The sequence below is a fragment of the Thermobia domestica genome, chromosome 11 (assembly GCF_964235325.1).
Source record: "Thermobia domestica chromosome 11, izTheDome1.hap1.1, whole genome shotgun sequence".
Lineage (NCBI taxonomy): Eukaryota > Metazoa > Arthropoda > Insecta > Zygentoma > Lepismatidae > Thermobia > Thermobia domestica.
Genome location: NC_137464.1, coordinates 239,964,649 through 239,981,900, shown reverse-complemented (window position 1 = coordinate 239,981,900; position 17,252 = coordinate 239,964,649). Strand labels below are relative to the sequence as shown.

Genomic DNA, 17,252 nt, shown 5'->3' with positions numbered 1-17,252 from the left:
TGACACGAGTGAATACAAGGAAAATAACATATATGGACTACCACTAATAAACAAAAAAGTAATAGGTAAGATGAAAGATGAAAATAAAGGTAAGATAATGACAGAGTTTATTGGATTGAGATCAAAGATGTATGCTTATAGAGTAGAAAATAAAGAAGAGAAAAAAGCTAAAGGAGTAACTAAATGCGTAGTTGCCAAGGAGTTGCAGTTTGATGATTATAAAGAAAGCTTATTTAAAAATGTTAAAACGTATAAAGACATAAACCTCATTAGAAGTTATAAGCACGATATATATAGCATAACCGTTCATAAGCTAGCATTAGATTCCTCAGACGATAAAAGATATATACTACGAGATGGTGTAAATACGCTAGCTTGGGGACATTATAAGATAGAAGAGGAGTAGATGTAATTATATGTAGTGTAGTTTTAGTTATAAGTTTTAGATGTAAGTTTTTATGATTTTAAATGTCATAAAAGCATATTCAATCTCACTTTGGGGTATCCTTCTGTGTTAAAGTACAATAGTCAGGGGTGGCTTCATAATTTTTTTGGGTAGTTAGGGGGTGGAGGGGGAAAGTGGTGCAAAACATACATATGTCCCCTACTTACCAATACCTCCGTTATTCCTAAAATGAATTTTAAGAAATGGAAAGAACTTTTGTTGCTGACTGTAGGGGCAGGGGCGGATCCAGGACCGACTTCGGGGGGGGGCGGTGGGTTGTCATAGTGCTACTTTTAAGGGCTCCAAACTTTGGGATGGGTTTTATTTATATATATCGGGTGTTGCAAAATAAGTGTTACATCTATTGGGAGGTGAATCCTGCCACTGAGACAAGAAAAAAAGTTATCTTGAACTTTCGGCTATCGGACATAGTTTCGGATCTGCAAGGTGCCGAAAGCGTGGGAAAGTGACTTTCGGACGCCAATAGTTCGAAAACTATCCAACGTAAAGAGGGCGGGCAAAAAATTCACTGAAGAAGTCATACCTGCTCTATTGAATTTTGCATGTTTCACAATCCTACCATGCACGCGCAAGGGATTCCCCAAAGGAACGTAGGGAGTCCCTGATAATCTGCTAAATGAAAGTTGGTTTAAATGGATATGAATTGATGAGGTTTCTACCAGGTAACAATAATTCGTTTGTATTAAGTCGATATCGAGAACAAATACAAAATGGCGGACACTTTCATGCTCGTTGTGTGTGGTTGCATAATCGCCAGGTACGGATGCTAGCCAACAGTGAAGTTCTGAGTATTAAGTGTAGCGTATTTGTACTCAGATGCTCTAGAAGGACATCTGGAGTGTCGGTAGAGCACAACAGATGGAACAGGGTGATTCACGTGTGTGGAACACGTAACGAAAAATGCCCAGAAATGCACTCATACTCAGTAAACGTGAGTTCAAAGCGTCGGAAATTTAAGGATTAGCGTCAAGAACATGAAAGTCAATTCACCAATAATATTCCCTCGAACCGACGCAATATGATGTGCACGGTTGCATACCAATAAGGATGCAACAACTGAGGCCAACTTGAAATTGTGCAAGGGGCTCACTAAGAAACTGGGTAAACTAAATGAATGTCTCTAGTGGGATCACATGATCGATATTGAAATGCAGACAATTTGTGTGTTGGTATCGACATGTAGCTAATGGACAAATGTGAACAGGTGCCACTACTGCTGGGACACCATCCCACGTGGGAAAAATAGGAAAATAACTACTCGGTTTCTGAATCTGAGGGCGTGGGCTCCCAGTAGGATTGGAAACTGCGACCACGCGAGCGAAAGCGAGCGCTCTAGCCCTGAGGCTCGAGGGAGCCTGACTTTCTCTGTATACATTTCTTTGAAGAGTACCCATTTTGTTTGGCAAGAGCTCTTGTACAGCCTCCCGACATGCTTGTGTGTTACATTTTGTTACTCCTGCTGCAAAGTTGTAAACAATCAGAGCTTTAAGACGTTTCTTCCTATTTCTCATGTCGTTTTATTTTCCATATGTATGGTGTTCCAGCTGTAGTGTTACATGTGCCAAATTGGTTCATTTTCGTCTTTGTCTTGGCATATGTACTGTGTGTAAGATACATATTTCTGGAGGTATTTTGATATCGAGTACGTCATATGTCCCAGAAGACGTGAGACATGATACAAGTTTGTTATTTTCACGCTCTATCAGAATTTGAACTATGGATTAAGAGATTTGTTTTCATATGTGTCGACTGTGGGACAATGTCCTAAACAAAGTGGGACATTGATACAATCTTGTTCTAGTTACGTTCTACCAAAAAGTGCACCAGATGTAATAGCAGAATGTACAACGTTATTTTCCTAGTTTTCGCATGTGAGACGGTGTCCCAGCAGTAGTGGGACATATTGACATTTGTCCATTAGCTATATGTCGATATCAACACACACATTGGCCACATTTTAATATCGATCTTGCGATCCCACTAGAGACATTCATTTAGTTTACCCAGTTTCTTAGTGAGTCCCTTTGCACAATTTCAACTTGGCCTCAGTTGTTGCATCCTTATTGGTATGCAACCGTGCACATCATATTGCGTCGGTTCGAGGGAATATTATTGGTGAATTGGTTTTCATGTTCTTGACGCTAATCCTTAAATTTCCGACGCTTTGAACTCACGTTTACTGAGTATGAGTGCATTTCTGGACATTTTTCGTTAAGTGTTTCCACACATGTGAATCACCCTGTTCCATCTGTTGTGCTCTACCGACACTCCAGATGTCCTTCTAGAGCATCTGAGTACAAATACGCTACACTTAATACTCAGAACTTCACAGTTGGCTAGCATCCGTACCTGGCGATTATGCAACCACACACAACGAGCATGAAGGTGTCCACCATTTTGTATTTGTTCCAGATATCGACTTAATACAAACGAATTATTGTTACCTGGTAGAAACCCCATCAATTCATATCCATTTAGACCAACTTTCATTTAGCAGATTATTCGGGACTCCCTACGTTGCTTTGGGGAATCCCTTGCGCGTGCATGGTAGGATTGTGAAACATGCAAAATTCAATAGAGCAGGTATGACTTCTTCAGTGAATTTTTTACCCGCTCTCTTTACGTTGGATAGTTTCCGAACTATTACCGTCCGAAAGTCATTTTCCCACGCTTTCGGCACCTTGTAGATCTGAAACTATGTCCGATAGCCGAAAGTTCAAGATAACTTTTTTTCTTGTCTCAGTGGCAGGATTCACCTCTCAAGAGTTGTAACACTTATTTTGCAACACCCGATATAAAATAAGAAAGTTTCCTCTTCTGGGGGGGGGGGGGGCGATCGCCCCGATCGCCCCCTCTGGATCCGCCCCCGGACTTCACGTTCTATAATAATATCACGTAGACAATTGACTAGCATTCGTTGTAATCTGTACTGAAAAATCATACAGTATTTCTTTATGATTCAAACGATGTTAAAATAAGCAATACCTGCGTTTCTCTTAACTGATCAAAAGTGTGTTTCTTAACCACTTAGAATATGAAATGAAATGAAATCTATGAGTTTTACGTCCCACACTTATGCCGGTTAGGCTAAAGGAGACGGTGATGATGAGTGATGAATGAAATGGTGGAATGGAGAAAGTGGGAGGAAACGGGAGAACACCGAGGAAACCCACACACACGGTGTTTGTCCACCACAAAGTTAACTTGGTGGGGCTGGAGTCGAACCCGGGACCCCAGCCACCAGAGGTGAACGCTCTACCACTGAGCCACCGCGGCCCCCCACTTAGAATATGTTCTTCGACTAACAAAATATATTTCTCAAGCTCATTTGACTAAACGTGTTTCCTAATAGATTCTTGTCCTTATGTTATGCTAAGCAAACATGTTATTTGATATCAAAATTTATTTTTTTTCTTGAAATTATTTTCCTACCAGTTTTTTTTTAAAGCAATATATTGTTTTAAAAAAACAATCTTTTAAAAATGAATAACCAATTCTACTGTATTCTTAACTAATGTTAGTTATAGTGTGCTTCTCTCTCTTTCAGGCGTTTAACTTGCACATGTACAACTTGCACAAAGGGTTTTCAGTTAGAGAATCTTTAGAAACAAGTGGAAAAGAACATTTTATGATTCTACGTAACCTTCCTCGTAAGGGGATTCGTATGTTACAGATAAGTAAGTAATTTTTAAAACAATATATTTTTCAATCAATTGCCTTTATGTACTGTATATACAATGTTTCTTCCAAACCTGTTATGTTTGAGGAGGCACTGTTCCCCCGGAGCTCTGAGAGTGACCCCCGGATGAAACCAAAATAATACGTCTACAATATAATAGTAAATAGAATAGTAGGACCAGCAGTGCACCCCGAAATACTAAGTGTGACCCCAGGAACATTTTTTCTGAAAGAAGGACTGTATAACGTATCACGAATATTTAAACCTTGATTACTTCAAATGCTCGCTCTTGCATTATTTTCACGAAATTCAGAAATGAAAGAAATTTAAATATTTTTAGTTTAACGTCCCACGATTATGCCCTTTAGGCTAAATCCGTCGAATGATCAATGAGAGTCAATTTTATGTTCTCTTCCACCGGGATTCGAACCCAGGACCATGTGCTCTAAAGGCACGAAATTCAGAATACACTTGCTAAATATTTTATAGAAATTATTGTGCAAAAAATTGCAAATAAGTTCTAGACGGTGTTCTAGAAATAGGAAGCTGTATCGATCAGTATATGTTATTGTACTCTGACCTGATCAGTGCGAGCAATTCATTTGTAAAATATTAATGCTAACAGAATAAAATATAATTTAATTCCATAAACATTAGGCTTCATTAGTCTATTTCCATAGCTGTATTAGACAACTAATTCTCTCTGCATTCTAATAGTAGCTAGCTTTAATAATGACCTGCGTTTTCTATTTTACCTCTAATGCTTAAAACGAAATACTTGTATTATTTCAATTATATGTTCCACGTTTATACCCTGTAAGCTGAAGATGGATAATTAATGAAAGTCAATAATTATGAAAGAATGAGTAGAATGATAATGCGGGAGGAAACGGAAAGTTTCGAGAAAAAACACACTGAGAAAAATCTGTACGAAGCATACGTTATCCATATGCTATATACACTATGTATTGCCCTCTTTCCCGCTTAGATGTTACATTATGCCACTGAAGGATGTCTTACATCTAACAGTCTTCCGTGTATGCATAGAGGGAAGTTCGGGTACTATGGAATACCATTTTTTTTTCGCTTGTAACTCAGTTAATAATTGCACATTAAAAGAAAAAGTAAAACAAGTATACGCCTTACATATTTGGCTTTATTTATGCGTAACTTGATAAAGAAATTTCATTACAGGCGTGGGAAAAATTTATAATTTGTAAAGAAACCACTCTGGAGGGTAATATGAAATAGTCGGGTAATATGGAATACAAATGCTATATAGAAAAGAAATGAGTTTTCTGTTCAAACAACAATGAATACAGTGACAACATATGAAAATTCTGAATGCCAAGCCATAACTGAATGTGATTATCATACTTGCAAAAGTCGTAAACATAATACTCTGCTTCAGTTAATATGTGCTCACATTAAACATGATGAAATCTGGACCCAAGCTCACCCCTTGTATCATCAGAAAATTTGCTGTAATAAAAAATACACTTAGCATTGTTGTCTTCATAACTGTATGTTTAATTGCCCAATACCGATATACATTTTTGTAATCGGAATACCATACGGAATACCATGCTTTTCTTGCAGGTATTCCATATTGCCCTCCACGCCACCTTGGAAACGAGAAAGCTGTTAAACTAGGGTGACCAAATCATCAACTAGAAAAAACGGGACAACTTTTTACTTTTGGATAGGTTGCTCCCCTAAGTATATATTTTTGCCTCTCCATTCTCTCTCTCTCTCTCTCTCTGTATCTTACCAAAAAAAAAAAAAAAAAGAGCAAATTTACACTTTTTCGTTTTAAAATCTATTGAAAAGGTCATGGAATTAATTAAATAACAAGTAACTCTCAGCAGATAACAAAAAATGAAATATTTGAAAACATTACTAAAATTACAAGCGCTCGTATATGTGCGCTCAAATCTGTCACCGACAGGATTTATAATTACTCTCAGCATCGGATTCCAACTCCTTTTATTTGCATTTTCTTACTTTTAAACATTATTTCACTTACAACTAGTTTTCTTTTTACTTTCAATTTTATAGTTCTGTACTTTGTTTCCCTTTCGTAAATGACAGTATTTTACATCTTAGTTAAATCACGGAAACACTGTACTGAACTGATGACAGCGCCTCTGTCTTCCACCGCCCGAAACAGAGAGTAAAAACAGTTTGTTTTTCATAAGACTTTCAGCCTCTCGCACTGTCGTCTGCGGAGTGGGAGTCCTAGGAGGGAAAACAACGCAGTCACCACATCCAATATCGCAAACGTCGTAATGACGTTGCTCAGTAATTAGTCATATTCAAATATAATCACATAGCTTAGAAAATAATAATATAAATTAGGAAATTTTAGATTGAAAAATTTTTTGTACCCAATGTACGTAAATACGGGACATTTTGGCGTCTCGGGAATTTTTTTCGGGACACTGGGAATGGTAGTGAAAAACGGGACAATCCCGTTTTTACGGGTCGGTTGGTCACCCTATGTTAAACGCATTCGAAGGCATATATGTAGGATAATGGCGCTTATCAAACTACCACTCTCTATATCCAATGTCATAGTAAACAAAGAATTGTTGTTCTATTACATTTCAATAGGGAAATACAGGTTGTAAAACACTTACCTGTAAAAGTTTTCACGAATAAGAAATCAGATTTTCACGTCTACCACAATCACAAGGAGACTGACTGTAGAGCATCAAGGGAACGTGAGGTTGCTTTCCTCTCCGCTTGGAAGCAACACATCACAGGCGAGATAATGAGGTATTCCATATTATCCGACTATTCCATAATACCCGAACTTCCTCTATGTATACGTCTGTTACATACGTCAGCTATATATTATAAACGACCATCTGTATGTGAGATCCTGACCGCCTATATACAGTACTTTCTTTCATAGGGGAAGTATGTATAGATGGAACACTTATACGGAAAGTATTATAAAACATATGTTTTTAGTTATACAATTGCTGAAGGATATTACATAATCGTATGTTAAGTCCAAGAACTGCAGGATTTACGCATGTAACCTACGTTTTTACATATATACACCACATACGTTTTTTGTTTCTTTCTATGCAAGGACAATATGTTGTACAGTTACATGGTGAGGGATTGAACAAGGAACAGCCCACCACCAGAAATGAGTACTCTACCACTAAGTCATCTTGCGTCCTTACCTTCCGTGACCAATTGCACGTACGAGTAAATAAAATGTCTCAAATGTGTCATTCTGGAATTCTCCTTAAATGGCAGAATTTTTAAAAAAAATCAAAAGGAGAATCAGCAGCGAGGTAATAAGGGCCGGATTCAGAATTCTCTGAGAGGGGGGATGCATCAATAACTACCAGTATGTTTGAATTAAATTTGAGTTTTTAAAAAGCCTTTAGGCATTTGTGATTCCTTTGGAAATGCTAAATGTCTGCTCTCGATGAATTCTTTTCCTTCAACCTTCAGAAAATTGACTTAAACTATTGATTTTGCAAAACTCACTGCTATGTTCTCACTTTAGCTAGTGTATATTTACAACGAAGGGGGGTGCACGTGCACCCTTGCACCCCCCCCCCCCCTAATCCGGCTCTGGAGGTAATCCTTGAGATAATCCAAGAAAACTCATTATGCTCTCTCTCTCTCGGTAAAATAGATTATTCTCAGTACAACTAGAATCTACAGAATTAACAGTAATAAGATGTTTATAATATAATTTTGTATTTTTTTTCTTATATTTTCAGTTTCACATTTAGGTAGGATTGTTGGTCTTAGGTATCCAGTATTAGCCTGTTCCTCAGATGTGCTCTTAATTATAGCTGTTCTAAGAGTGAGTATACAACTTTCACTATCAATAATTTCTAAAGGTTTAATACAAGTTTGTTTTAATTTTCATTTCTTAAATGAATATTTTGAATTTGCACCTTTTTCTGAAAATGTAGCTCGAAAATTTCTGATCATCAAGTATTCTATTCTATAAGTAAATTATTCGGATAGTTCTGACTGTATTTCACATATAAATGCGTGTATAAATATTAAAATGTGTTAAAAGCAACGTGTTTCGCATTAGCAGGTCCGCAATCAGGGCTAGGGGAGGCCTGGTACCCCCTAAACTTTTCGTGGCCCCTCCAGACATCAACACAAAATGCTATTATTAATTTTAAAAAAAACACAATTTAGATATTTGTAAGAGAATTTTTAATGACTTGGCCCCCCTTACATATTCATGCCCCTCCCCCCAAAACCTCTGTGGCTGGTTTCGGGCTTGCCCATTAGTAACACTCAACTTCTTTTGTTCAAGTATGAAATACTAAAGTAGTCATAAGTCACGCGGAAATGCTATTCTTCGTGCATGTTAAAACGTTATAAATATGTCACATTTGTTCATAAAAGGTTGAAATACTTACAGTTTTAGCTTTGCCATATTTTTTTATGAATCAGAGAGCAGCGTTTACTCCTGAGGTAAAATATTTCAAAACGAAAAGGTTTTCCCGTTTTCCTGGAATTCGCTATTTCCTTTTCACCAATTCATTCGATGTTTGCAAAACTTTCTAGACTTCTTAGTGACAGAACAAAGTATTTTTAGAAGGCAATCAAAATTCAGGGTTCTTTTCTTTTGTATTGAAGAGATGAAAATGATGAAAAGAGGTATTTCTGTTGCGAAATTTCATAACCTCCTCCCAAATTTCAGCTGAATGTTTACAAGTTCGTTGACAGTACTTTTGAGTCAACTGGAATGAATAACACAGGGCAAAATTAACTAAAATACGAAAATTTTTGTAGCAGAGACAGGTAATTGTGTGAAAATATGTGCTTTTCATTTAAAAAATATCCCAGGATGAAATTAATTTTAATAATGTTTATAAAATGGAGAGAGATGGAATATTTTCATGTTCACATTCGTGAAGAGCACACAAAATTTTCTTACTTCCGACTACTTTCAGCCATGTGGTAAAAAAATTAAATGAAATCTTTGAGTTTTACGTCCCACGATTATGCCGGTGAGGCTAAAGGAGATGATGATGATGAGTAATGAATGAAAGGGTGGAATGAAGAAAGTGGGAGGAAACGGGATAATCCCGAGAAAACCCACGCACACGGTGTTTGTCCACCACAAAGTTCACTTGGCGGGGGCTGGGATCGAACCCGGGACCGCAAGCACCAGAGGTGAACGCTCTAACACTGAGCCACCGCGGCTCCAGCCTTGTGGTAAAAGCCTTCTTAACCAGCTATTAGTCATCATAATAATTAACATGGGAAACTATATTAAAACAGAGCGTTATTTCAGATTTTGTTTGGGGAGCAAGGTTCTCCACTGAGATAAGAGTTTTACGTTTTTCAATAATATATTACTATCTATATATTAAAATGCTAGATTTATGTTTGTCTCCAAAAAAAAAAAAAAGTTTATATTTTTGTCTCCAATCCTTTCGACAATGAGATCTCGAATACCACAACTGCTAGAAACGTGCCTTTTTGCTGATCAATTCCAAATTTTGTATAGATTGTCCAGTTCTAAAGAATATTTTAAAAATATGGCCGTTATTTTTTATTACATTTTTTAGGGGTACGCTGGAAGTTTTGAAATTTAAAAAAAAAAATTATTACATCCTGCGAGCTATACATTTCAACACAACATTTTTGTATACAGTGGTTGTATATCTCTCAGGCGTTTGTTTCATTACCAAAAGATAATGAAAAACTGATAACCATGATAACCATTTTTCCAGGCTAAGATGAATCTTTATTGCTTGGAGTGTTTTTGCCCAATGAACACCATATATAAAACTGACATTATAATTAACTGTGTATGTAATGCATTTGCTTAGTACATACTGCATGCAAGAAGAAAGAAAACACTGATCATACATGAATTAGAAACTCCAACAGGAAAAAATGAAATGAAATTTTTGAGTTTTACGTCCCATGCTTATGCCGGTTAGGCTAAAGGAGACGGTGATGATGAGTAATAAATGAAATGGTGGAATGAAGAAAGTGGGAGAACCCCGAGGAAACCGACGCACATGGTGTTTGTCCACAAAAAAGTTCACTTGGCGGGGGCTGGGATCGAATCCGGGACCCCAAGCACCCGAGGTGAACGCTGTACCACTGAGCCACCGTGGCCCCTTAATCCAACAGGAAGTAAGCTCAATCTTGCAAACGGTGCGAGATATTGAAAAAAATATTTTAAAAAAATGTCCCCTTTACCTTATCCTTTGCCGATTTTTATCAAGTCGTCTTTCACTTGTGTCTGTAAAGGAAATGTCAAGATGTGAGGAATAACAAGAAGATGCATGCTCATATGTGAATGATGCGCGGTGTAGAGAGCGCAGGTTCAGCTAGTTCATATTATTAAAATAAATGCATTTCTTTAACTCGAAGGAAGAGGGACAGTTAAGAGCGCCATTTGGGGAGAGCAGGGAGATATTACCTCCACTTCTGAGTCTGAGAAACACATGGGCATGTTTCTGTTAATAAATTGTATACTAATACAATAACAAAAAAGTGAAACTTTTACGTTAATTGACAATTACACCCTCTGGCATAAACGGAAATGATGCTACTGACAACAATTAGCCCCCCAGCTTCCTAAATGACCCAATTGCCTTCACTTTATCAGGCAGCAGGGCCGGTTGTAGATATTTCTTAACTGTAAGCAAACAAAATTTAGGCGCCCCCACCTAAATGACATTAAAAAAGTAGAAAGTTGTAAAGGACAAAAATTCTTCAAATAATTGTCACAATTGCAAATTTCTTCAAAATAGTTTCCCTGTGAATATTAACGAAAAACAGCGAAATTATAACTAATTGATTGTAGATGAATACTGAACAAAGTTCCAATTTTTATAATTAATAACATTTTTATTAAATAAGCACAAGACACAACTAACGTAAGATATATACCTAAGATGTGTTTTAACAAGGACAATTGAAACATAAAAGTCGAAACAGAGTAAAACTCACGAGCTTTAAGTAACATTAACATAGGTTTGATTTTGTCAAAAGGTATGCTTTTATGCTTCATTAAAAGCATATTTACATAGTATTTTCTAATGATACAATTATGGAAATTAGCTTAATTTCCCGTTTTCTTTGTTACTGAAAAATTCATTATAAAGCAAGGATCTTATAAAATAGAGGATCTGCCCTTACAACAAAATCTTGAAGTCATACGTCACAGTTTTGCCACCCCTACTCTGCCCACTCCACCCAATAGGATCGCAATGTTTTGAGCCAACAATCATGGCGGAAACGAAAGTGGCCAATCAGACGATGGCGAAAATGAGAGTAGCCAATCAGACGTGCTGATGCTCGGTTGTTTTTTTGGCTTCATTCATTTAATAGTATGAAGATACATATGGGCAGATCCTTGTTATAAAGAGACTTTTCTAGCTTTCAATTTGGCAAAATCTCTTATTATTGCATCCGTATCCATTTTATTGAGTATTTCTATATGAATTTCAATGGCTATCAAAGCTAGTCCATTTAATCGTTGTTGATACATGAGTGATCTCAATAAATTCTTTATTAATTTTTAGCTAACTTGTTTAATACACAACAAATGACAAAAAGTGTGTGTCTTAATCGATACTTGTCTTCGATCCAGTGACGGAATTCCAAAATCAGGTTCCCCTCGCAAAAATTCTTTCCAGGGTACCTTAGGCCTATAAAACAATTCAGTCCTTTCATGTCTCTTTCCAACACAAACATTTGAAATCAGGCATTAAGTAACACAATATAAACATAAGCAGTGGCGCACACAAGATTTCTCTTTTGGGTTCGAAGATTTTTCATAGTAGCTTACAAAAATACAAATAATTTTGTGTATTTGCTCCTGAAATTGTGCTAATTGTATTAAAGATTAAAAGTTCTGGAGGATCATCCGGTAGCCAGCCCAAAAATTTAGGGGGGAGGGCGATCCAACCATATTATAGTTCATCACCATATTATAGTTCATATCTAAGCCTATCGTAAAAATTTTAGAGGGGGCCAGCAAAAATTTAGGGGTGCCCGGCCCCCTAGACCCCCCGGGATACGGCACGGGCCCAGACTCTCAGCCCACTCCGCCGGTCCATGCCTGAACACAAGATGCCAGTAATCAAAATTCTACTTTACACTAGGACTATTACCAAACGTTTAAAAATATCGCTCGATCTAAATACAAAAGAATATATATACTGATAATGAATAAAATGATTCTTACACTTTATACTACAACGACCATATGTTCGTATACTCTGCTGCGATTGACAGTGAGAGTTCTGAGAAAAATGTGTTACTTATAATCCTAATGGCGTTTCGATTACAGTTGAAGGGTAAGGGGAAAAAAACAAGGAATGTCCATGTATGTGCTTTTTCGGATGCTTTGTCCTATCTGTTGGTGACTGTGGGTACTATGTGACTGTATATGCCATGCAAACGTAGATGTAAAAATGTCCATGTAAAAAGGGACAAAAGATGTAATTAACCCTATTTTTCTTACGCGATTTTCAATATTAAATCGCAGTTTTCTCGAAAATGCAATTTTGTGACATTCCTTCTTTTTTTCCCTTACCTTTCAGTTACTCTTTCGAGTTATATACGCATATACTGCATGGAAATTAATTGTATAATTCAACTGAGACCCATAACCAAAAAGCCCATATCTATTACATTTTAAATTAGCAATTAAATACTGATATCAAGTAAAATAATCTTACAGTTTCAAAAGTTCGTCGATTTGCAAATGGTTTGTTAACAGTAACTGGTGTTGACAACTCCCAAACCTCAACATTTGTATCACTTTCGAAATTTTGTCCAGAAGTCGAGAAGAGTTTTCGCTTACTTCTCGTCTTTGTAGTTTCGTAGCTTTCTTTTCCAATAAAATACTCACTTGTTTTTTTTTTTATCGTTGGCCATAATTATTACATGAAATACAAAGTACTGTTGAAAAGTGAAAACTCATCATTATAAACGAAGAAAAAAAAAAAAAAAAAACGGAACGACTCAGGATAAAAACAAAAATGTTGACGAATGACAAATTGAATAATAGACATTAACAAAATGAGCATTAAGCAGTGGGCAGGGATTTCTGAGTCACTGATATTAGGAACTTAAGTTAAAATTTCCCTCAGAAATGATCAAAAATTCCATTTGTACCACCCGTCTTTTATTAGTATTCGCCCCCTCCCTGGACAAATGAACAACAAAAGCCTAGTTGCTTGAGCTTCGATAATGTGCATTTCATTTACGGTGATCTTTCTCAACCCTTAAATGTAGTCATTGAATTGAAGCACCATGCGAGGACACTGTTTGTGACAAGGTGCATCACCTTTGAAGACATTTCTTTCTACTGTGATAATGTCACTTAATCCATAAGCAACACGTGCAGTTGACTTTCTTTTGTTTGTTGATCCATTTCCATTTCAAAGACATTTGGCAATGATACCCTCTAGCAAGGTCGTGGAAAGGTTGTTGGGAGAGGAATGAAGAATGTTATATTTGTATTTTGTGCATATTGCGGAATTGTGGAAAGAAGGCCGCTGTCTTAGTCATACTGCCGTATCTTAATATCTACTGAAAAGCTAAATTTCCCTACATTTTATCTCATAAAACTCTTTCCTAAATCTCTGCACCACAGGAAATTTTCCTTAAACTAGCATCACTTGTGAGTGTGGCATTGGCGGTAATTGATGTGCGAGTCCATTTTAATTGTAATGGGGTATTTTACAGCAAACTATGCGAAGATTCGACTTCATTGTCCTTTTGATGTGTTTTATCTATATCAGTCTGTACATTATTTATTTGAAAAAAAAATTTCATCATAAATTCTCTCTAATAAATATAAACATTTCAAACTCAAAATTCATTTTTCAGTTTGGCGCCCTCTACCTGGCGCTTCCTGCGAACGTGTAGTTCGCAGAATTCAAGGGATTTGAATGAAATCGTAGATTTTCACGATTTAGACCCTGGTGACACCATAATTATCACAGGGTAATGATTGATACCTCGTTGGAAAGCTTATGGAACACTGATTCCAACGAGGTAACATTTGTATAGACCAATTCAGTGGAAAATTATCTTGTCTTACATGGAACCGCCCTGAAAATAAATGTAATTTACATCAAAGAACTGAGACTTAAAAAGTTGGCCAACACTGCCCCTCCTCCACTCCCTTATATAAGCAACAGGTATTTTTGCAGGGTATTAGCGTGTAGTGGACTACTTCATTGCTTCACGTACCAATTTTTATGACTGTACCCCCAAGGGGGAAAATGCCCCCCAAGAACCTGATGTAAAAGCATAAAAAATAAAAAAAAATTCTCTTCCTCTCTCCATAGTGGTATCCTCCACATATATAAAATGCATATCGGCGGCAAGCTTCATCCTTCAGGAACATACTGATACCAAAAATCTTCCTAACTCAATTAGTGGCTGAGCTATTAAGGTATCAAGTCTTGACGCAGCAATTGCGTTCTTCGCCGTTTAAGGGTTAAAAATATGGTCCCACTGTATCTTAAAAAAATATAGAATTTGAACACTGTAATCAAATTACATATGTTTAAAGATTATTACACTTCATTTCACTTTCATTTCAGAATAGCCCACTTATGATTGCTCCTTGGTATTATCATGCATATGCGGACATTGTTGCTATGTGTGGCTCACTTTTCTTTTCAACAATGGTCCTTCATATGTATCTTGGTTTCTGCCAAGAAGTTATCTTCTTTGGCATCACTGGCATATGCATTGTTGGTAAGTACGCAGACTTAAAATGAACATTATGCTTCCAAACTATATTTATTTTAATATTTTAATACTTTAACACTCTGACTGCCACGTGTATGGAAATCCATACACAAAACTCTCCCGTGCAACACCATGAGTATCATTTTCCATATGCAAACAATATATTGCACTTTTTTCGCGTTCCTTCTATAGCTGTGTATGCAATTACATACGTATGGTGTAGAAGTCAAAATTTAATGTCCACGCCACATATATGAAAAACTGGACACCAAAAAAAATGAAATCTTTAAGTTTTACGTCCCACAGTTATGCCGGTTAGGCTAAAGGAGACGGTGATGATGAGAAATGAATGAAATGAAGAAAATGGGAGGAAACGGGAGAACCCCGAGAAAACCCACGAGCACGGTGTTTGTCCACCACAAAATCCACATGGCGCGAGCTGAGATCGAACCAGGGACCCCAAGCACCGGAGGTGAACGCTCTACCATTGAGCCACTGAGCCCCCAACTGGACCCAAAATTATACCTTTATAGGTCTAAAACAAAGGCGAAAGCAAGGTATTATTGGAATGTTGCCCGTCGCGCACAGGTGATAACGCTCAACAGATAACGTGGCAGTCAAGATGTTAAAGTTTTAAAGAAGCCGAACTAAAATGAATGTCATGTAAGGAGATAAAGTAAATAGTGTTGTAGGTAACAGTATCTATAATCTTTTGATTTTGATTTGATGTGATTTTGAGTTAACCGGCCGTTTCAGCATCAATACTATATGAGATGTGAACACTAATGAACAAACGTTCACTGTAGAAGGCCGATGTCCTTCTCCATCATCTGCATATCGAAATGCAGATGAGGGGCACATTTGCATATGGATATGTAAATATAATGGATTTTGTGGTATAATTAATTGCTTAACATTAGCATATTCTATGCCTATTATTTTAATATTATTAGTAATGAAGTGTGAAACACCTAGCATAGTACGTAAATATTAATACAATATTGTATTATATTGTATTTATTTCATTGTGTGTATTTCATTTATAGGCATTATATAGTGTATTAATGGGTTGCATAAAATTACTGCGTCGTTGCATAATGTATAACTTACAGGGGATGATGGAAGAAATGATATAAAAAGCATAGATGAAGGATTAATTAAATAGGAAATGAGCAGATTCTATAGGAATCAGACATGATTTCAGAACGCTGGAAGAGAGCGAACGCTGAGAGAAGTTTTTTTTTCTTTCCCGACTTGCTGTCGCCTAGACTACACGATGTGAGGTCTCTCACAACTCACCATGGAAAGAAATCACCAGAATAGGAACTAAATAAGAATCTTTATACACAGGAAGTAGCCTATGGACTTCCTTGGTGAAACTACACTGAGTTTGATACAGTGTGTTGAAACACAGAGTTTGTATTGTTTCAAATGCCATAAACTTTTTCGCTTCTACATGCGAAATTTTAGTTTTCTATAGGTGTGATTTCCAATGCAGCGAGCTCAAGTGTCATTTCCTCCCCCCTGCTTACCAGAGACCAGTAAACCTGGCCAGCGAGCCTTTAGTTAGTTCCCGAAATGCAACACCAACTTGAAAATGTATACTCTGATTTGACTTATTTTCTGTGTTTAATATTAATATTTACGTACTAAGCTAAACACGTTCTTGGAAATACCGCACAAAATTCTGATTTATTTTATCAGCGTGTTTCCCTTATCGAACAAGACACTTGGATCTTGTATTTGTGAAAAATAAATAATTAACAAAGATGTTTCCTCAATCTCTCTCCAAGCAAACATGGCTGCATTAGTAGCAGACAGTTTTGAAAGACAGCCACAGGAATTGGGTGTACTGCTGCTTCTGAGAGAGATGACAGTTCATAAATTGTATAAATATGTAATCTTTGTATATTTTCCTTTATTTTGATGTATAATAACATATGTTTCTTCTATTTAATTCATGTGTAACAAGTGAAAAATAACAAAAGTTGTGTTTAAAACTCTCATAGTTTCTGCTGGGAGCAAAAGCTTCAGTGTTGGCCGTCCTTGAAGTAGGGGCAGCACGTGTCAGCAAAGAAAGGGTGAATTTGGCTACGGATGGTAGCTGAAAATGTGTATTGGGAGGACGGACCACCCGCAATATCGCCGCAAGGCAGAGAACCCTTTGTCATAGGTTTCTTGCAGAAGCGAGTTTCTTCGTTTCCTTGTTTTAGGTAAAGACATATACTCGTTTTCATGAGAGAAACGTGGTAGTTCAAGCTAGAATCGAGAGGCGACAAGATATAGTTTTTCAGTTACAAGAAAGTCACCTGACTTCTCTTACAGTGAGTTTTGATACCCGGGACAAGGTGAGAACAAAGTGTCTCCGGTTCC

General features: G+C 36.9%; 1 protein-coding gene across 1 annotated transcript in view; it reads left to right on the top strand.

The window, feature by feature from the left end:
• LOC145663793 (uncharacterized) overlaps positions 1–17,252 on the top strand; it is a 67,143-nt gene that overhangs the window by 35,180 nt on the left and 14,711 nt on the right. Inside the window, exons 3-5 of the mRNA XM_081729884.1 lie at positions 4,014–4,143; positions 7,895–7,980; positions 14,729–14,885. Of these exons, the coding sequence (XP_081586010.1) occupies positions 4,014–4,143; positions 7,895–7,980; positions 14,729–14,885 (373 nt within the window). The remainder of the gene's footprint in view (positions 1–4,013; positions 4,144–7,894; positions 7,981–14,728; positions 14,886–17,252) is intronic.